This window comes from Bacillus rossius, chromosome 5 (genome assembly GCF_032445375.1).
Source record: "Bacillus rossius redtenbacheri isolate Brsri chromosome 5, Brsri_v3, whole genome shotgun sequence".
Classification (NCBI taxonomy): domain Eukaryota; kingdom Metazoa; phylum Arthropoda; class Insecta; order Phasmatodea; family Bacillidae; genus Bacillus; species Bacillus rossius.
In genome coordinates, this window is record NC_086333.1 from 69,417,466 (window position 1) to 69,433,928 (window position 16,463).

The 16,463-nt window shown below is 37.8% G+C and overlaps 1 protein-coding gene across 1 annotated transcript in view; it reads right to left on the bottom strand.

Annotated features, from left to right (window-relative positions):
* LOC134531971 (protein takeout-like) overlaps positions 1–15,121 on the bottom strand; it is a 60,994-nt gene extending 45,873 nt beyond the window's left edge. Inside the window, exon 1 of the mRNA XM_063368075.1 lies at positions 14,851–15,121. Within this exon, the coding sequence (XP_063224145.1) occupies positions 14,851–14,962 (112 nt within the window). The 5' untranslated portion in view covers positions 14,963–15,121. The remainder of the gene's footprint in view (positions 1–14,850) is intronic.
* Positions 15,122–16,463: the final 1,342 nt, after the last annotated feature.

The following is a 16,463-nucleotide window of genomic DNA, read 5'->3' on the forward strand; positions in this document are numbered from 1 at the left end:
AACATCTAAGAGTTTGACGTTATTAAAAACAGTTACAAAGAAAGGTAGGGTGCGGCTGGCAAGTACTATAAATGGCCTTCGGTCATTTTTTATGTTAAAATGTTTCGGAATGATAAACGTACGAACTTAACGATGCTTTTAAGAAATGTTTTTATGTTGCCACAAAACATTTCAGTTTAAACTGAAGTAAGTGTATGAACTTGATTGTTTGTAGTGGAGTGTACTAAAAGGTTATGCGCTTATTTCAACTGGCAATTATTTAAATTTCGGAACTGATGTAGGTTTTTTTTTACTATTCAAACAAGAAGTAAAATTTATATTAGTGTGTAAGGAAACCAAATCTCACAAACGTCCAGTCGGAATAAACACAAGACTCTGTTACGCATTTTATGCATTCATAGATTAACAAATATATGCATAATGCTACAGAGCCCTCGCCGACAGACGGTAGCTATAAACGCGCAGCTCACAGTACCCGTCGTCATTGGTGCTGTGAGTCTCCGAAGAGATGATTCTATGCGCGAATCAAAAGAAGGCTCACAAAGGGCTTGAGGGTGTCAGGGGAATCGTATCTCAAAGATAGTACCGAGAAAGTTTTCCAAAAAGACGCGTTTGAAGACTGCGTCACTGTTAGCAGTCACAATCATAATAAATGTTTGTGATTTTGTTAATTGTGCAGTTGTAAGATGCTAGATAAATAATAAATTATCCTTAAATTCGTCGGTGTACTGTCATTTCATCTCTATCTCTCTTGCTTCCTGTAATTCCATGACACAGCACGTGCTGCCATTAGAGCTCCACCGGGTGATTTCCGAACGTACATTGTACTTTGACTTTGAGGTCTATCACCGTCTAACGTAAGTAACAAGGAATTCAAAAGAATTTGTGTACACAGAAAAACAAATTCTGTAATTAAAAAAAAAAATTATTTAGCTTCAGATAAATTGTTCGTGATATTACAATAAATATATTGTTACGTTGTACAGCACATGCCTACGGTTATTTCTGCATTAACATAATACGTTTTTTTTGTGATAATACTGACTACTTCTTACGAAAATTGGTGCATTATTTGATATTTCAATTAATGTTTCATTCAAGCATTTTTTTTTCAGACCATGGAAAAGATAATCGAGCATTAAACAAAATAAAATGAATTTTCGTTTTATTGTACTTATTAAGGTGCGCTGTTAACACTTGAAAGTTATTCAGGGACCTATTTAAAAACAATTTTAACTATCGGCTGCATTGGTGCAACACAAATCATTAATGCCCGGGTGAGAATCCGGTATTACTGCAAACACTATTATGTGGTAATGCAGTTATTTCAATGTAAATATACAAATTACAAAAAAATTCAGTAATTATCATGTCTGTTCGATTTACAAAAAAAAATATTGTGTGTATATATATATAAAAAGAATATATATATAATCGGGTGAACTTTACTGTAGCTTACGGTTGACAGAATAACCCATCATTAGAGACCGGAAAAATTCGCGGATTCCTTTCGAGACAGGCTGGAATCCAAACTCGTTTAGCTTAATGCTGCGTCAGTGATTGGACCGCAATTTACCTGAAGGACTCTGAGCCAATGGTAAACACTCAACAAAAGAAGTATCGAATCATAAGAATCGCAGTAAACAGGTGTCCCGAGTCGGTAGCCAATGACCAGGTGATAGTTGCCCGAGTACATAGAGAATCGTGGAGTCTATCCTAGCGGTCATTGAAACCGCGAATTTTTCCAGTCCCTACCCATCATTTGCTCACCACAAGCTGTCCAAACTTAAGAACGGTGTCTGTTAAGAGCTGAGAAGATTGCCTTCCGCAGACGCCTGTGTTCCGGACGTAGCTTCGCTTGACCTTGAGTTGGGTGCCAGAGAGCGGGAGGGGGGAGAGGAGAGAAGAGTCAGGGTCAGGAGCGGTATTAACGAGCACTGCGGTCTAGTAGTTGTCGGAAATTAAGGAAGGGATCCAGGAACTGAGAGTTCAACGTCTCATTTAGTCACCTCCCTTGAGAATAAAGTTCTCAATTCTTGTAATAAAGGACATAACAGTCGTTAATCCACGCTCGTAAAAAATTTATTTCAAGGTGATTTCTTTTCAAATCCGAGTGCTTCAGAAAACTACGTAATGAAACGGTAGTCTTACCCATCAAGGGGAAAATAAATACCTACCACTTATAAATGTCTCACAATTGAACATCATTTTTGGAACTTAGTACAGTCTTTCTATAATTGTCTTTTTGACATCGAATTTTGAATTTGTTTAAATCAAAATGGATTGAAAGGCCAGATACGAAAAAAATAAACTATTTGGAACTTTACATTCTTTAAAATATTAATTGTTTTAAGCAATTATTAAAATAAAAATGAAAATCTTTATCCACCCGTGCGAAGACGGTGGCCAGTGGCTTATAAATTGTGCGATATATTTAAAAAAAATCTGTAAATATTATTGTTGAATTTTTTAATGTAGTGGAATTATACTTAAAGTAAATCAGGATTACTAATGATTTGTATTCAAATTCAAAACTACTTAAACTCTTTACCTGCTCAAAAGTCGTAATAAATCACCCGAACTTGAAAAAAAAAACGTGAATTTTAATTGACCTATCACGTCTGTTATTGCGGAAATTAAAAATTTGAGTAGTTTACCATCACTATAATTATGCTATTTTTGCCTAGGCAGTAATCTTCAAACAAGAAAGCGGTGTGCTGAATACTTCCGGGAAGCCTTGGCTGTATTTCCGCCCACACGGTTGTCAAGGCGTGGAGACAACTTTGACCTTGAAATACCTATCACGATTTGGAATTAAAATGTCACCGAAGCTAACACGTTGTGTAGTTCCGTGCAGTGTGTCAATCCTTCTCGTTAGACTCCAAATAGTAGCTTGATTTTCATGTTTTTTTACTAACTTTTACCACTGCTTTGTTTCTTTTTTTAAATAAACTCTCTGAAATTGTTCGTGTGAAATTTTTTCCGATTCCGTTACAGGAAATGAACAAATATTTAATTATAAATATTATATGTATAAGTTACATGTCTAAAAGTTTTTATTGAAAATTTATTAATTGTAATTGTTTACAATTCTGAAATAATGTATGCCATACATTACAAAATATAGTTATTTTAAAAAAATGACTAGAAGAAAAAAACAATTATTCTAATGTATTCAAAAATGCCACGATTACGACAGGTTGAGAAACGTTGTACTAATTTACATGTCACATTGTTTCATGACTAACACTTTCTTTTGTGTTGCTGTTTATGGCAGGCCGCGGCATTTAGTGCGACGCCGGTGACGCTGAGTGAATAATGGTTAGGTGTGGCGTTCCTCAACTCGTGACGATGCGTTTCTCATTGCGAGAGGCTGTGATCATGATCGTGACTCGACAGATTCTCGTGTTACGTAAGCTCCAAGCGCTTTCTTTTCAAGGTCTACGAAACTTTCACTTATCACCTCTTATTTTAAACGATAACACAAATCCGGAAAGCCTAAGCTTTGACATCAAATCATACAAACACTCGTAATATAACACAAAATATTCGTTGCGAAACCCATAAAAATATACTGCATTAAGAAAAAAAACACTTAAAGAACAATAATGACAAATAAAAAGAATTACAAGCTATCAATCCTGTAGAAAAAAATTCTTGGTGACCAAACGAAAGAAATCAGATGAATACAAAGGGCTCTGTATTTAAAAAAAAACAGTGTGCACTTTGTTTTTATTTCTTTACGTATCTATTTATTTCTTTGGTTTGAGTTTGTCTGTGAAGTCTTGTAACATCGTTCAGTTAAGTTTGTACATACGGATGAGCTCACTGTTACACGTATTTATTTGGTCCCCGTTTAGTTTTTTTTTTTATCATTATTTCGACATCGAAATTATCTGCATATTGTTTGGAAACAAATTTCACAACTGCTTTGTATCTTCAGTTCAGACATGTATTTTAATTTTGTAATATTTTTCTCCTTAATACACAAAAGTGTTATCGCATGTGACTAAATATAGCTATTTTTTTAATGACTTGGATTGATTTTAAAACTTTTATTTGAATACTAAAGAATATAAATTATGATCTATGTGTAGGGACCGGAAAAATTCGCGGATTCAATGACCTCTAGGATAGCCTCCATTATCCTCTGCATTTCTCAAGTAAACACGCGTGTTCATTGGGTACTAAATTGCGAGGCGTCTTCACTGGGTAGCTCGTGATTCGACGCTTCTTTGGTCGATAGTCTCTCAATGGCCCAGAGAGTTCCAGTTAAACTGCGAGCCAATAGCAGAACCAGCAGTAATGTACACAAGTTTGAATTTCAGCCTATCACGAAATGAATCCGCGAATTTTTTCGGTTTTTATCTATGTGTAAATAATTTTATTATACGCACACATTGACGGGCCATTGCGCAAATACCAACTAAGGACACGAATAAATAGTGTTGCGAACGCAGGCAGGACCATGACGCGCTCCAGGTTTGGAGCTCACACGGGCTCTGACATCACGTCCCGTTCGTTGACGCAAGGCATGCCACGCGTGCTTGGCCGGATCACAAGGATCCTCGCTACCCCTCCCCCCAGGCTCCACGTGCACCTGACCCAACTCGGGCTATTGTCATCCTTTAGCAGCCTGGGAATTCCGGGCTTACAGAGGCCGCCGCGAGGATTGGCGTGAATAGGCGTCGCTTTTCTGGGTGTTTCGGGAGTCAGGTCGACCCCGGATGACGCGACACGTCACTGCCACTCTCGTACCTTCGAGAATGATGATTCGAGTATATAAGCGACGACGCCGGCCTCCGCGGGAGATCCGATGGTTCGGAGAGTTCTGGGGGTAGGGGAGAGAGTTCTCCCCCTCGGGGAGTGATACTGGCGATACCCGTGCGATCAGCGAGCGGTGAAGAGGGCAAGTGTCCCTTGCTGAGCGAACCGGACCTATCGGGAGGCGATACCTCCGAGAAGGCCTGGCGAGCGATAGTTGGGGACTGTGCTGCGGCGCGGCGTGGCTGAGTGTGCGAAGGAAGCGGACAGAGACGGACAGAAGAGCGAGCAACTGTTGAGCCAAGCTCCAGTGGAAGGTGTTAATGTTTCAATGACCAGTGTAAGTCTATAATTGTTGTGGACACAGATCTTGAGTGTAGTAAATAAATTTATACTGTAGTTATTAGTAATAAATAAAAATTTACTAATTAATTAGGCTATCCCTTACGAACCCAGTAGTTATCCCCACATAAATCGTAACAAAATTAAATTGTGAAATGTTAAAAATGTTCATTGTTCAATTCTGCTTCACCGCCTAATGCTAATTTTGTGTAAGATATAAAGTACAAAGAGTTCTTTAAATGACAGAATAAAGCATTGTTTTTATATATGTAATTCGAATTATTAACATTGATGTAATTGTCGAATAGTGTATGTATTATGTAATTAATGTAAACAAAATCAGACAGTTAAGATAATTTCGAGCCTCTGTTTCACAGTCTTTGATTCCCCTCGAGACCCCGTTAGGAAGAGAGGGTGATACCAACAAGGGCGAGGCAGCGACATAACAATTATTATGATTAAAAATAAATTCGTCCATCTTTCACTCGCTTTATACCACCAACTGATCCACACGTGGGATATAAACATACAACGAATGCCATAAAACGCCGTCCGAAACGTGTGTTCGTACTTAAAGGTACCACAACGTCATCAATTGTCAGGGTTTAACAGCTTCCTCCTGCGGTAAACTCCACGACATAACGTTACCTACCTTGTCCAATTTAATTAAGAATGAGGTTGAATTTAATTAACAAATTTCGTCTGCAGGTTCATCACGACAAAATAAGCCAACAACATATTTACGGCTGATGGTCAAAAGTGTTTCTCAAGGCAGGTATAAGTTTTTGAAGTTCGGGCTGAACAACATTTTTATTGTAAACAATAGATAAAGTCTTTGAGATGAAACACAAAGCGTCATGATTATGTTTATATGAACAAAGTTTATTTTGACGTGACAACGTCTTATAAATAGATTAACGCCGGCTGCACGCACGAAAAAGTATGACTCATTGTCCCGTTACGCACATTGTCCCGTTACGCTCATTATACGCTTGTGCCGCATCTATCACTCTTCCACTCAATTGGAGCAACCATCGATTTGACTTTTTCGAGGCACATTAAACTTGAAACACTCCCATTCTTTTCCTACTTTTCCTATCATCGTCTTATCCTTAACAGAATAACACAGATTGGAAGAAGTTAAATAGCAAACATGTATTAAAGTTATAGTTAAAATAATCTTTTCGTTAAAGTAATAAAAATATTTGAATTAATGAGTGCAAATAAAAGTAAATTTATCACTTAAATTGTAGATTTCATTTCACTCCTTCTTTGTATCCATACAAAATAGTGATAGTTCAATAAAAATGATTCAATTTTATTCATAAAAGTATGCAATCATTTCATCAATGTTTTGTTATGACGTTGTCACGTTAAACTATCTTCCATATACCGACTTTACAGACAACCAATTTTTTATTTTCCGCATATTTGTGTGACGTCTTACTACACCCATTTCAATGAAATTATTTGGATACAACGATGAAAGTATAGGTAGTCGTAGCATTTCATTCAATTAAACATAATCCAAACGCTCAGAGTACGATATTAAATGCAGTACATCCATAATAAGAATGTCCCAGTTATAAATTTTAATAGTATCAACTGTAAGCGTTGTAGAGTGATAGTTCAAGGTCAAAATTAAAGAGTTACTCAAACAGTTTTAGATAAGCGCATGCGCTAATATAGCTTTGTTGTTTTCGCGCTAGCAGTGCGAAAAAATGGCACCTTCCCCAATCAGTAGAGTGTGAACCTGTAAAGTTTATTTTGCAGCAGGATGGAGCCCCCTCCCCTTTGGAACCTCTTTGTACGAGAGTGGTTGAACGTCCAAGTCCCTGACCGTTGGATTGGTCGTAATGGTCGTGACAACAGAGCCCTTTTTCACATGACATAATGCCATGAAATATATATATATATATTCCTTTGTGGCTTTATAAAAGATCGTGCCCACGTTCCGCCCCTACCATATGATTTTCCAGAGTTGAGATACAGAATTCACGAGACTATTGCTTTCATTACTCCGGACATGTTAACCAAAGTGTAGGAATAGTTGGACTCTAGGTTGGATGTGTGCCGTACAGCCAAATACGCACTTATTGAAAATTTTGTAAAAAAAAAAAACAAGGTTAGTTTACCTTCAATTTGATGTATTATTTTGTTGTATATAGTCTAAAATACCATTTCAACTGGGTTTGTTTTCTCGTTGATATCCTGTATACTTTCTTTGTTATTTACAATGATAAGGCTGTTCAGCTCCACTAACCTCGGAAAGCACTGTTGTGTAGATGTTTTACACTACTTGTTCTTTGTCGTTATGATCTTGTAGCAAGGGTCTGTCAGTCGAAGTCAGAGAGACTCGCTCGATGAAGGACTGTGTGTTCCGTGGTCGTTACCACAACGCCGAAATACAGTAACGCCGAAAAATGTTGCTGCGGGGAGTGGGGGGGCCACAGGAGCAAAATGAAAAACAACTGAATGAATTTGTGTGCTAACCTTACCTAACCTAACCTTTGTGGCAGTCCTGCAATGACATTTTGTTTCGGCGTTGATGTATTTCGGCGTTGTGGTAATTCGGCGTTGTGGTACACAGCAGTTTTCTAGCTGTCGGCGTTGTAGTCAATTTGGCATTCGGCTTTGTGGTTTTCGGCGTCATTGTACGTTCGGCGTTGTGGTGCGTCCCCTGCTGGAAGCAGACCTCACGTGCGAGTCTCTCATCCTGTGTGAAGAGGGAGGGGTGGAGAGGTAGATGGTGGGGAAGGAGGAGGTGGAGGGGGAAGCCGAAACCAAGTCTTGACCGCCATCCGGGCCACGGCCACCGCGCCGACGGACTACCTAACCGGGTCTCCAGGAGAATCGTCAGGTGGGGCGTGCCAAGTGGCCAAACCTGCATGGAGAAGGCACAGCCCCGGATTCCAACTAAGACCTTTACGGGCACGTGACAGCTTGGCTCCCGGTGTGAGACATTCGGTGAACGGAACGGAATTCGCGTGGAAAGAAAGTGCGTAATGACTAGAGACCGGAAAATTTCGCGAGTTCATTTCGCGATAGGCTAAAATACAAATAGTGTTATTGGCTCACAACTCACCTGGATGACTCTGGGCCAATGAGAAACACCCGACCAAAGCTTTATCGAATCACAGGCTGGCTACGTTGGGACGTCTCACAAGACAGCGGCCAATGAGTGTGTGATATTTTACCGAGTGTACGTAGAACTATGGAGTTCATCCTGGAGGTCATTGAACCCGCGAATTTTTCCGGTCCCTAGTAATGACGGTGCTTACATCTGTGACGGATGGCGCAAACCAAAGTGTGAAAAGGGGAAAATACATAGTATGAACGGTTTAGTGAATTTCAACAATGTAGGCAGCATGGAGCCATTTCGTTGTATAGATTGAAAATTTTCGCTCGGCAAATCGAATGATTCGATAAGTCGACGTAGCTGCTCCGGCAGCGAATTCTAGTGGAGGGTGCGGAAACTACGGGTGGTTCGCGTCAGGTTTTTTTTTAGTTGAAAATTTATTTTTCGTATATTTATCACGCTTGGCATTTTTTAAAAGAATTTTACGTTAAATTCGGTGTCCGAGTTTCATAATATAAGTGAATGTGCAACATGAGAACACGTGAATTTGCTCGTTACCGTGGTTAGATGTTACACATCTCATGCGAGTCTGAAAGACTCCCTCACAGTTTTTTTAAAGACATTAGTAACGTTGTCCTTTTATGCGTTCTTTAAATGGTTATTTCATTGGGGAAGATTGATTAATTTTTTTTAACTTGCCATTGCTAGTTACATAGGCGTACACTATGCCATAGATAAACCTCAGAAACGGACAATTCCGTTTCCAATTTTTTTTGTCCCTTATTAAATTTTATTAATGACCATCAGTATATACCAGCAATGGCGTAAACAGAAATATAAGTCGATAAAGTAGCACCAGTTTTTAAGCAAATGGAGGTATTAGTTCAAGGAGTTGGTGTCTGTTGTAAAGTTCCAGTCATTCTGGTTAGCGAAAAAAACAGCAGGTATCTGTAGAAAGGCAACTAATAAAACTTTGTTCAAAACCTTGAATACAATCTTGCTAGGAAAAATCGTTTTAAATGCCATCATGCAGTAATTATTGTTTTAAAATGATTATAAAAACACATAAGATAGAATTTTGCGCTTAGCTTCATTAATAACAAAAAAAAATTATTTAAATCAATAATTTGAACACGTGCCATTGCTAATTTGCACTTCATGTCACAGAGAAAACCTGGATAATAAATAAAATTAGATGATAACACAAAACACACAGAAAAAAAGGCCAAAACTGCCGATGAAGCTTTAAACATTAATACAGCTCAGCAGAGATTTAGTCAGAACAATACCACATCACAGACGAGCACGCTGGGCTGACGACGATGAGACGGTTGAACAAATCAGTAAATATAAAAAACAACAATACTGTAAACAACACAACGACTGACAGGCGAACCTGTAAAGCCCACCGTTTATTTGTTTAGTGTTTTATCTCTCTTTGTCTTTTCTTCGGGTTTTCTCTATGACATCCATGGCAAAACAGCAATAGAGTCGGACTAAAATTATTATTTAACTAAATTTCCCAATGTTGGAATAATATCCTGATTGTCGTTCTCATTCTGGCTTAAATTATCAATGTGGCAAAGATTACACAAATTAACTTCATAACTTCTTACTTTCATGGTTTCTCTTTATTTCTACTTTTTTTATTTTGATCTAACAAGAAACTCCTAAAATAGTCACTTGATTTACGTGTACAATTAAAAACGTTGTATGTCTGTATAAAAATTAGGGAACATTTGTCTTGGTGATGATAAAGAACTAATTTTAAACTATATTAAAATACCGCGTATCCTTTAGATTCGAGAAGTAAATGCTTTTAAGACCAAGCTGCAAATCCCACACAAAAAAAAAACAAGCTTCAGGAAAACAAGAACATGTTTTTATAGAACTCCGATATACAGGTAAGTTATTAAATGAAGGCTATAAAAACCCCACGTTCACTAATAATTTATTCCTCTGATATAGGTACAGCATGTTTTATGATCTTATCCGCAAATGTATATTAGAGGACATTATTCATTGACTGCCCTTAAACAAGCTGTATTTATGAATATTTTAAATGATATTATAATTTACATTAATTAAATATCAGCTCTATCATTACATACGTTCTTTGTAAAAAGTAAATATATCTGGGAATGATCTTTTATGATTGAATTGACCTATGCCCCTTCTAGTTAGCTCAATAGAGGTTACTTCAATACAGTGATTCCTTAACATAAGCATTATTTAATTAGCTTCATAGTGTCAGTAATAATCTTGGTATTTTAAAGGTTTAGAGTATACCAGTTGCAAAGAAGAGACGAAGAGACTTAAATAACAAGCAAGAAGAGGATTCTGCTGTGCATGACTGGCTGTTTAGCTGTTTGTGAAGTCATTGTATGAACAATGTATAAACAATTGTATAAACATTGTATAATCGCAAAGGAAAAAAATCGTCTATTTACAATTTAAATTTTTTTTGTAAAGTTCACAAATTTATTTGTGTTAGTTGCACCATATTGTTTTCGAAAGATTGAAATAAAATATCTTTGTGCGGCAATTCATCACAGAAAAATGGTTTTCGTATTCGGTAATAAATATTCATTGTCAAGTACATATTGACAAAATGTTGCGTGACGACTGCCACAAACCTTTGGTTCACGGCAGCATCAGCAGGGTCAAGCGGTAAGATGAATTGCGAAGTTATGCCTGCTAGGAGCAAGATGTTGCTCGTTGCTTGAGAGACTAAACATTGAGTTACAGTATTTCATATATGCTGATCAGTCTCCTACCCCCCCCCCCCCCCACACACACACACACTTTTCCAAAAATTTTACGTTTTTAAGAAGGGGATACATGCCTATCCTCGGGATATAAATACTGTACATCTAGCTGATGAAAAATACTCGTAAGTTATGACTAGAACTTCTTCCGCACATCTTTTCCGATTCCAAAAATCCTCTAACATCGCTTAAATTCTATAACCGCAGAGCGATAACCTAAGTGTTTAAATGCCCACTCTTCCCAATCAGTCACCCTCGTAATTAGCTTCTGAAAATATTCATGGGACTGTATTTCTTCCATCACCTCATAAAAAGCTGTAACTGGAGAAAAAATAAAAAGTCTAAATGGAATGTAATGCCGTGTCTTAAGATATTTACTTCGCGCCTGAAGGAGAGCAAACCTGGCATATTAGTTAAACCTATTTTTAGTTCTAACAGGTTTTATTAAACGTAATTTAACTACTGCGGTAAAATGGAAGGTCATTGATTCGGCATTCCATGTCTCAGTCCATTAGGCAATTAGGCATCAATAAAGTCACTTGCGTTCAGATTTTTTTCCAAGTGTATGCAAGCTTTTGTGCAGCTTGATATAACTTGTTAAAATACTGTTGTATTTTATGTAAATTTATTTTGGTCTTACTTTGTCAGATCCTAAATTACTTTTTTTTAACTAATCGGGTATTTTATGTAGTAAAAATACGAAACTATAATTATCATAATATTTATATATAGACTAATTATTACATTATTATATTCAGAATTTTAATACACTTAATTATTTAATAGCCTTAACGTGCGGGGTCGAGTTGAGTTTTCATATTTACCCAACGCGTTCATAGTTTGATAAGCTCCGCGTATCGCAAAGATATAAATTATCTTTTTCAGTGAACGATTGGGCTAACTTGTACATATATTGACGTTCCGCTAATCCGTCCGTATCTCTAAATCGGCGTGGACTTCGATTTTCTTTTTTGACGTGACAACGTTTAATAAATCGATGAACGCCGGCTGCACGCACGAAAAAGTGTCCCGTTGCGCACATTGTCACGTTACGCTGTGTCCCGTTACGCTCATTGTACGTTTGCGCCGCATCTATCTCTCTTCCACTCGATTGGAACAACCATCGATTTGACTTTTTCGAGGCACATTAAACTTGAAACACTCGTTTCCTACTTTTCCTATCGTCGACCTACCCTTAACAGAATGACACAGATTGGAAGAAGTTAAATAGCAAACGTGTATAAAAGGTATAGTTAAAATAATCTGTTCGTTAAAGTAATAATCATATTTGAATTAATGAGTGAAAATAAAAGTAAATTTATCAATTAAATTATAGATTTCATTTCACTCCTTCTTTGTATCCATACAAAACAGCGATAATTCAATATGATTCAATTTTATTCATAAAAGTATGCAATCATTTCATCAATGTTTTTTTATGACGTTGTCACGTTAAACTATCGTCCGTAAACCGACTTTACCGACAACCAATTTTTTTTTTCTCGCGCGTGTTGTAGTTGGCAGGTTCCCGGCGGGGAATGGAGGCCACGCACGATTGAGCTGACGGGTTCGTCGGGTCCGGGGGAAATAACCAGTTCCGCGCTGGCAGAGACCCGAGGCTGCCCGAACGCGAGGTCGGGGTTCGAAAATCGAGCGCCTCTGCCGCACTCCGCCGCTGGGGTCTGGGCGCGGCTCGAAGGCCGGCGAGGGCTTTAACTTCCGTAGACACAGCCACGCCGAGAGAAAGGTTTGTTCGCCTCAACGAAATATTTGTTTGTACATGTATGGCGAAATAAATATATTTTGTCGATTCAAACAAGTATGTTGTAGCAGGAAAGATTCTGTTGACCCGACCATAATGATATTGTCAACTCAACTGTATATTTGGTTAGGTGTAACAAATCAATTTTTGTTACTTACCAATTTTGGATAAGCTAACAAAATATTTTGTTGCAGCAAGTAATTATTTGTTTCGCCACATGCAAACAAATATTTGTTGGATTCAAACAAACCTTTTTCTCTGTGCACTGTGAATTCTAACAGTGTATTTTTCCGGAGAAATTTCCGGGAAAAATTTAAAACGGAAATCGAAGTTCTTGGACAGGGATTCGAACAGAGGTACTCTCGGATGCAAGAGCAAATACTCACTATAATCTAGCCAATCGCGCATTGCGGAGGAGGTAAATAAAAAAAAAGAGGTTACTCTGTTAGTAACATTAGTGTATTTCTGCACAAAATACACGCGCATCAGAGTCTCACATATGTTAGTGTATTTCTACACTTACCAGGTCCGTGTTTATATTAAACTGTGTTTGTATAAAATATAATCAAAATGCAGAAATTCAATTGCTACCATTTACTAAATTTTCCATGTCTGCTGACATATTTTTACTCCTTGTTATGTAATTTTTCACATACAGTGAATGTGTGAAATTTACTTTAACTTCAGTTAATTGTAAGTAAAAAATTAGTAAAAACCATTCAATTTATTAATGTGCAAAATTGTACTACTCCGGAAAATTGTTTATGTTTTAAACCTTAAGTATGCTGATTTATGATGCGTACTGCCAAGTTACGTTCATTTTTACCACAATATAGGCCTGATTATGTAACAAATACTGATTAAACTGTTGGGATGAGGAACCAAACTTATATGAATTGCCAGGCCAACATCTTGTATTCTCAACCATAATACACACTGATAAACCATTAACCATTAGAAATAGAACAAAAAAATGTAACATTAAAATTAAAGGGAATTTTATCATTATGCATATGAATTCTTTCAAATACTTGGTTGTTGTTAGTTAAGTCCTAAAAATATCGTGCCAGTTATACAAAAAATAAAATTGCAATATAATTTTAACATGTAGTCCAAGTATGTAACAATTCTACTTAAAAACAAAAAAACAAATATTCATTTAATTGTTATTGTTTAGTTTTGATGATGTAAATTACGTGTAGTGAAACCAAAATTCCTAGAACATTTTTGGTCTTCTAGAAGAAGGAAAAAAATGTGTAAAATTAAACAACTTGTACTTGATAAGTCCAAACTTGCTAAGGCCCGTTCCGCAGCGACACGGAAACGGAAGCGGATAAACGTAAAAGGGGACCGACCCCACACCGATTTTCTCGGCGACGCAGAGCTCTTACTTTTACGTTGCTCCGTTGCGACAAAGAAGCAGAGTACTTGTAGGTACCTACATGTTGGTCTGAGCTCTGAGTACGTTAAAAAACTGTTTTAAGTGCAAAAGTAACTAGTGTTATATATATGTTCTAATGGGGACGCACCACAACGCCGAAATACCACAACGCTGAAATGTCAAATTGACCACAACGCCGACAGCTAGAAAACTGCTGTGTACCACAACGCCGAATTACCACAAAGCCTAAATACACTTACGCCGAAAAATGTCATTGCAGTACTGCCACAAATGTTAGGTTAGGTTAGACTATGTTAGGTTAGACTATGTTAGGTTAGACTAGGTTAGGTTAGACAAGGTTAGGTTAGACTAGGCTAGGTTAGGTTAGGCTAGGCTAGGATAGGCTAAGTTAAGTTAGGTTATATTACGCTAGGTTAGGTAAGGTTAGGTTTGATTGTGGTATTTCGGCGTTAAGGTACATTTAAGAAACACACACAAATTCATTCTGTTGTTATTTCGGCGTTGTGGTAATTCGGCGTTGTGGTACACAGCAGTTTTCTAGCTGTCGGCGTTGTGGTCAATTTTGACATTCGGCGTTATGGTATTTCGGCGTCGTGGTCAATTTTGGCATTCGGCGTTATGGTATTTCGGCGTTGTGGTAACGACCCTGTTCTAATCTTGAAATGCAATCTCAATGGTTGCCATGCGCTACGTCTCCGTCTCCTTGCGTGTCGGGACTTGTCGGGCTACTCACGCACGCTATAGCCGGTGGACGCGGCTGTAGCTGCCGCAGCTGCGAGCCACAACATCAGCCCCGCTGATGACCACCGGCTTGCTGGGCCTCTTGCGCGCGCTGCTCCCGCCATGCCAGCACCGCGAGACGAACTGCCTCAGCGCCCGCAGCGCGCCGCTCAGCCACCGGCACATCCGACTGCAGGGCCGCCGACCAATGGGTGCTCTTGAAGAGAGGGGGAAGGGAGGAGAGCGCTCTCCTTCTTCCCCCCTCCCCTCCTCCACTTCCCGCGCCTGTGACGTCATCGCCGCCCTTCGCCAGGGTCAATCGGCGCGCAGGAGCGGTCATCGGACCTGCCGTGAACCTCTTGGGACAAAAAAACCGGTTTCTGACCTCCTTAAAGCTTACCGTCACTACCGTCGCACGAAGGTTCTTCCTGACTCGTTAATTAATTTCTTTCTTGAGACTTAGGCAAGGGCGTACGCAGAACGTGTTTTTTTACGTCCTGTGAGAAAGGGGAGGGGGGGGGGGGAGCGGGTGCCAGGAAGAAATTTGGAATTAGAACTACTTTGATTCTGTTTGATTTTAAAATATTTCCTTTTGTTGGTAAAAATGAAAGTTTTTTTTTTCTTTTTTTTTTACGATTTCTTAGGATTGGTTACGTGGGATGGTAAGGTGGTGTTTATGTTCCCAGCACTTGCATACGACTTGTAGGGTATGGTGGGTTTAAAAAAAATAGATCAATATCCATCACTCACAAGGTACAAATTACATATATTTTTCCAAAAGGCACAATACCCATATTATTTTACACTATCAGCAGATAAAGCATCAACATTCGACTTTTTTTGAATGGGTTTTGCTGTATTTTTGATAGCAACTCTCATTTTCTCACAAGAAGTTCTAGTAGTAAGTTAAAATTCAAGAATTAACAAAGTAAAAAAAATGAATAGTGTTTCTAAAACAAATAAATTCTGATTTTGCATGAAAAATTTACTTCTCGTAGAATAGCATCCTGGGAACGACCAGCGAATAGAGAAATATTTTACAGTTACTGAATAAATATCTTAAAATTTTAATTTTTTTACACGAAGCAGTTTTCCTAGTTGCTTCAGATACCATTTGATTTTTAGAGACAATGGGGATATCATATTCAACTGGACTTTATTGGTTTCTTATTCCTCTGTAAAAGAACATTGAAAAAAACCTGTTTCAACATTAAAACTAATGCAACACATTAAAAAATACTCTTGCAATCTGCCAATAGAACTGTTACAAAAATTATATAATCGAAACAATGGCAAATGCTTTACATTTGATATTCTGATATCTGATTTCATTTATAATATTATATCAAGATTTTCACATTTTGCTGCATTTTTAAAAGACCTAAAAGCCTACTTTATTATTGGCCTTTTCTTTACAGATTAATTGTGGAGCTCAAAGAAATTCCTTTAAAAAGATTAAAATATCTAAAAGCTGGTTTCTAGAAGCTATATTCATACATTGTTATGTTATAAATAATCATCCTGTTGACGCACAAATGTAACTAGTGATTTTTTCCCATCATTTTATTTCTAGTTTTCTACCATCCTGCTTCATAACGTTTTGCAGTGCAAGCACCTACGGCATTT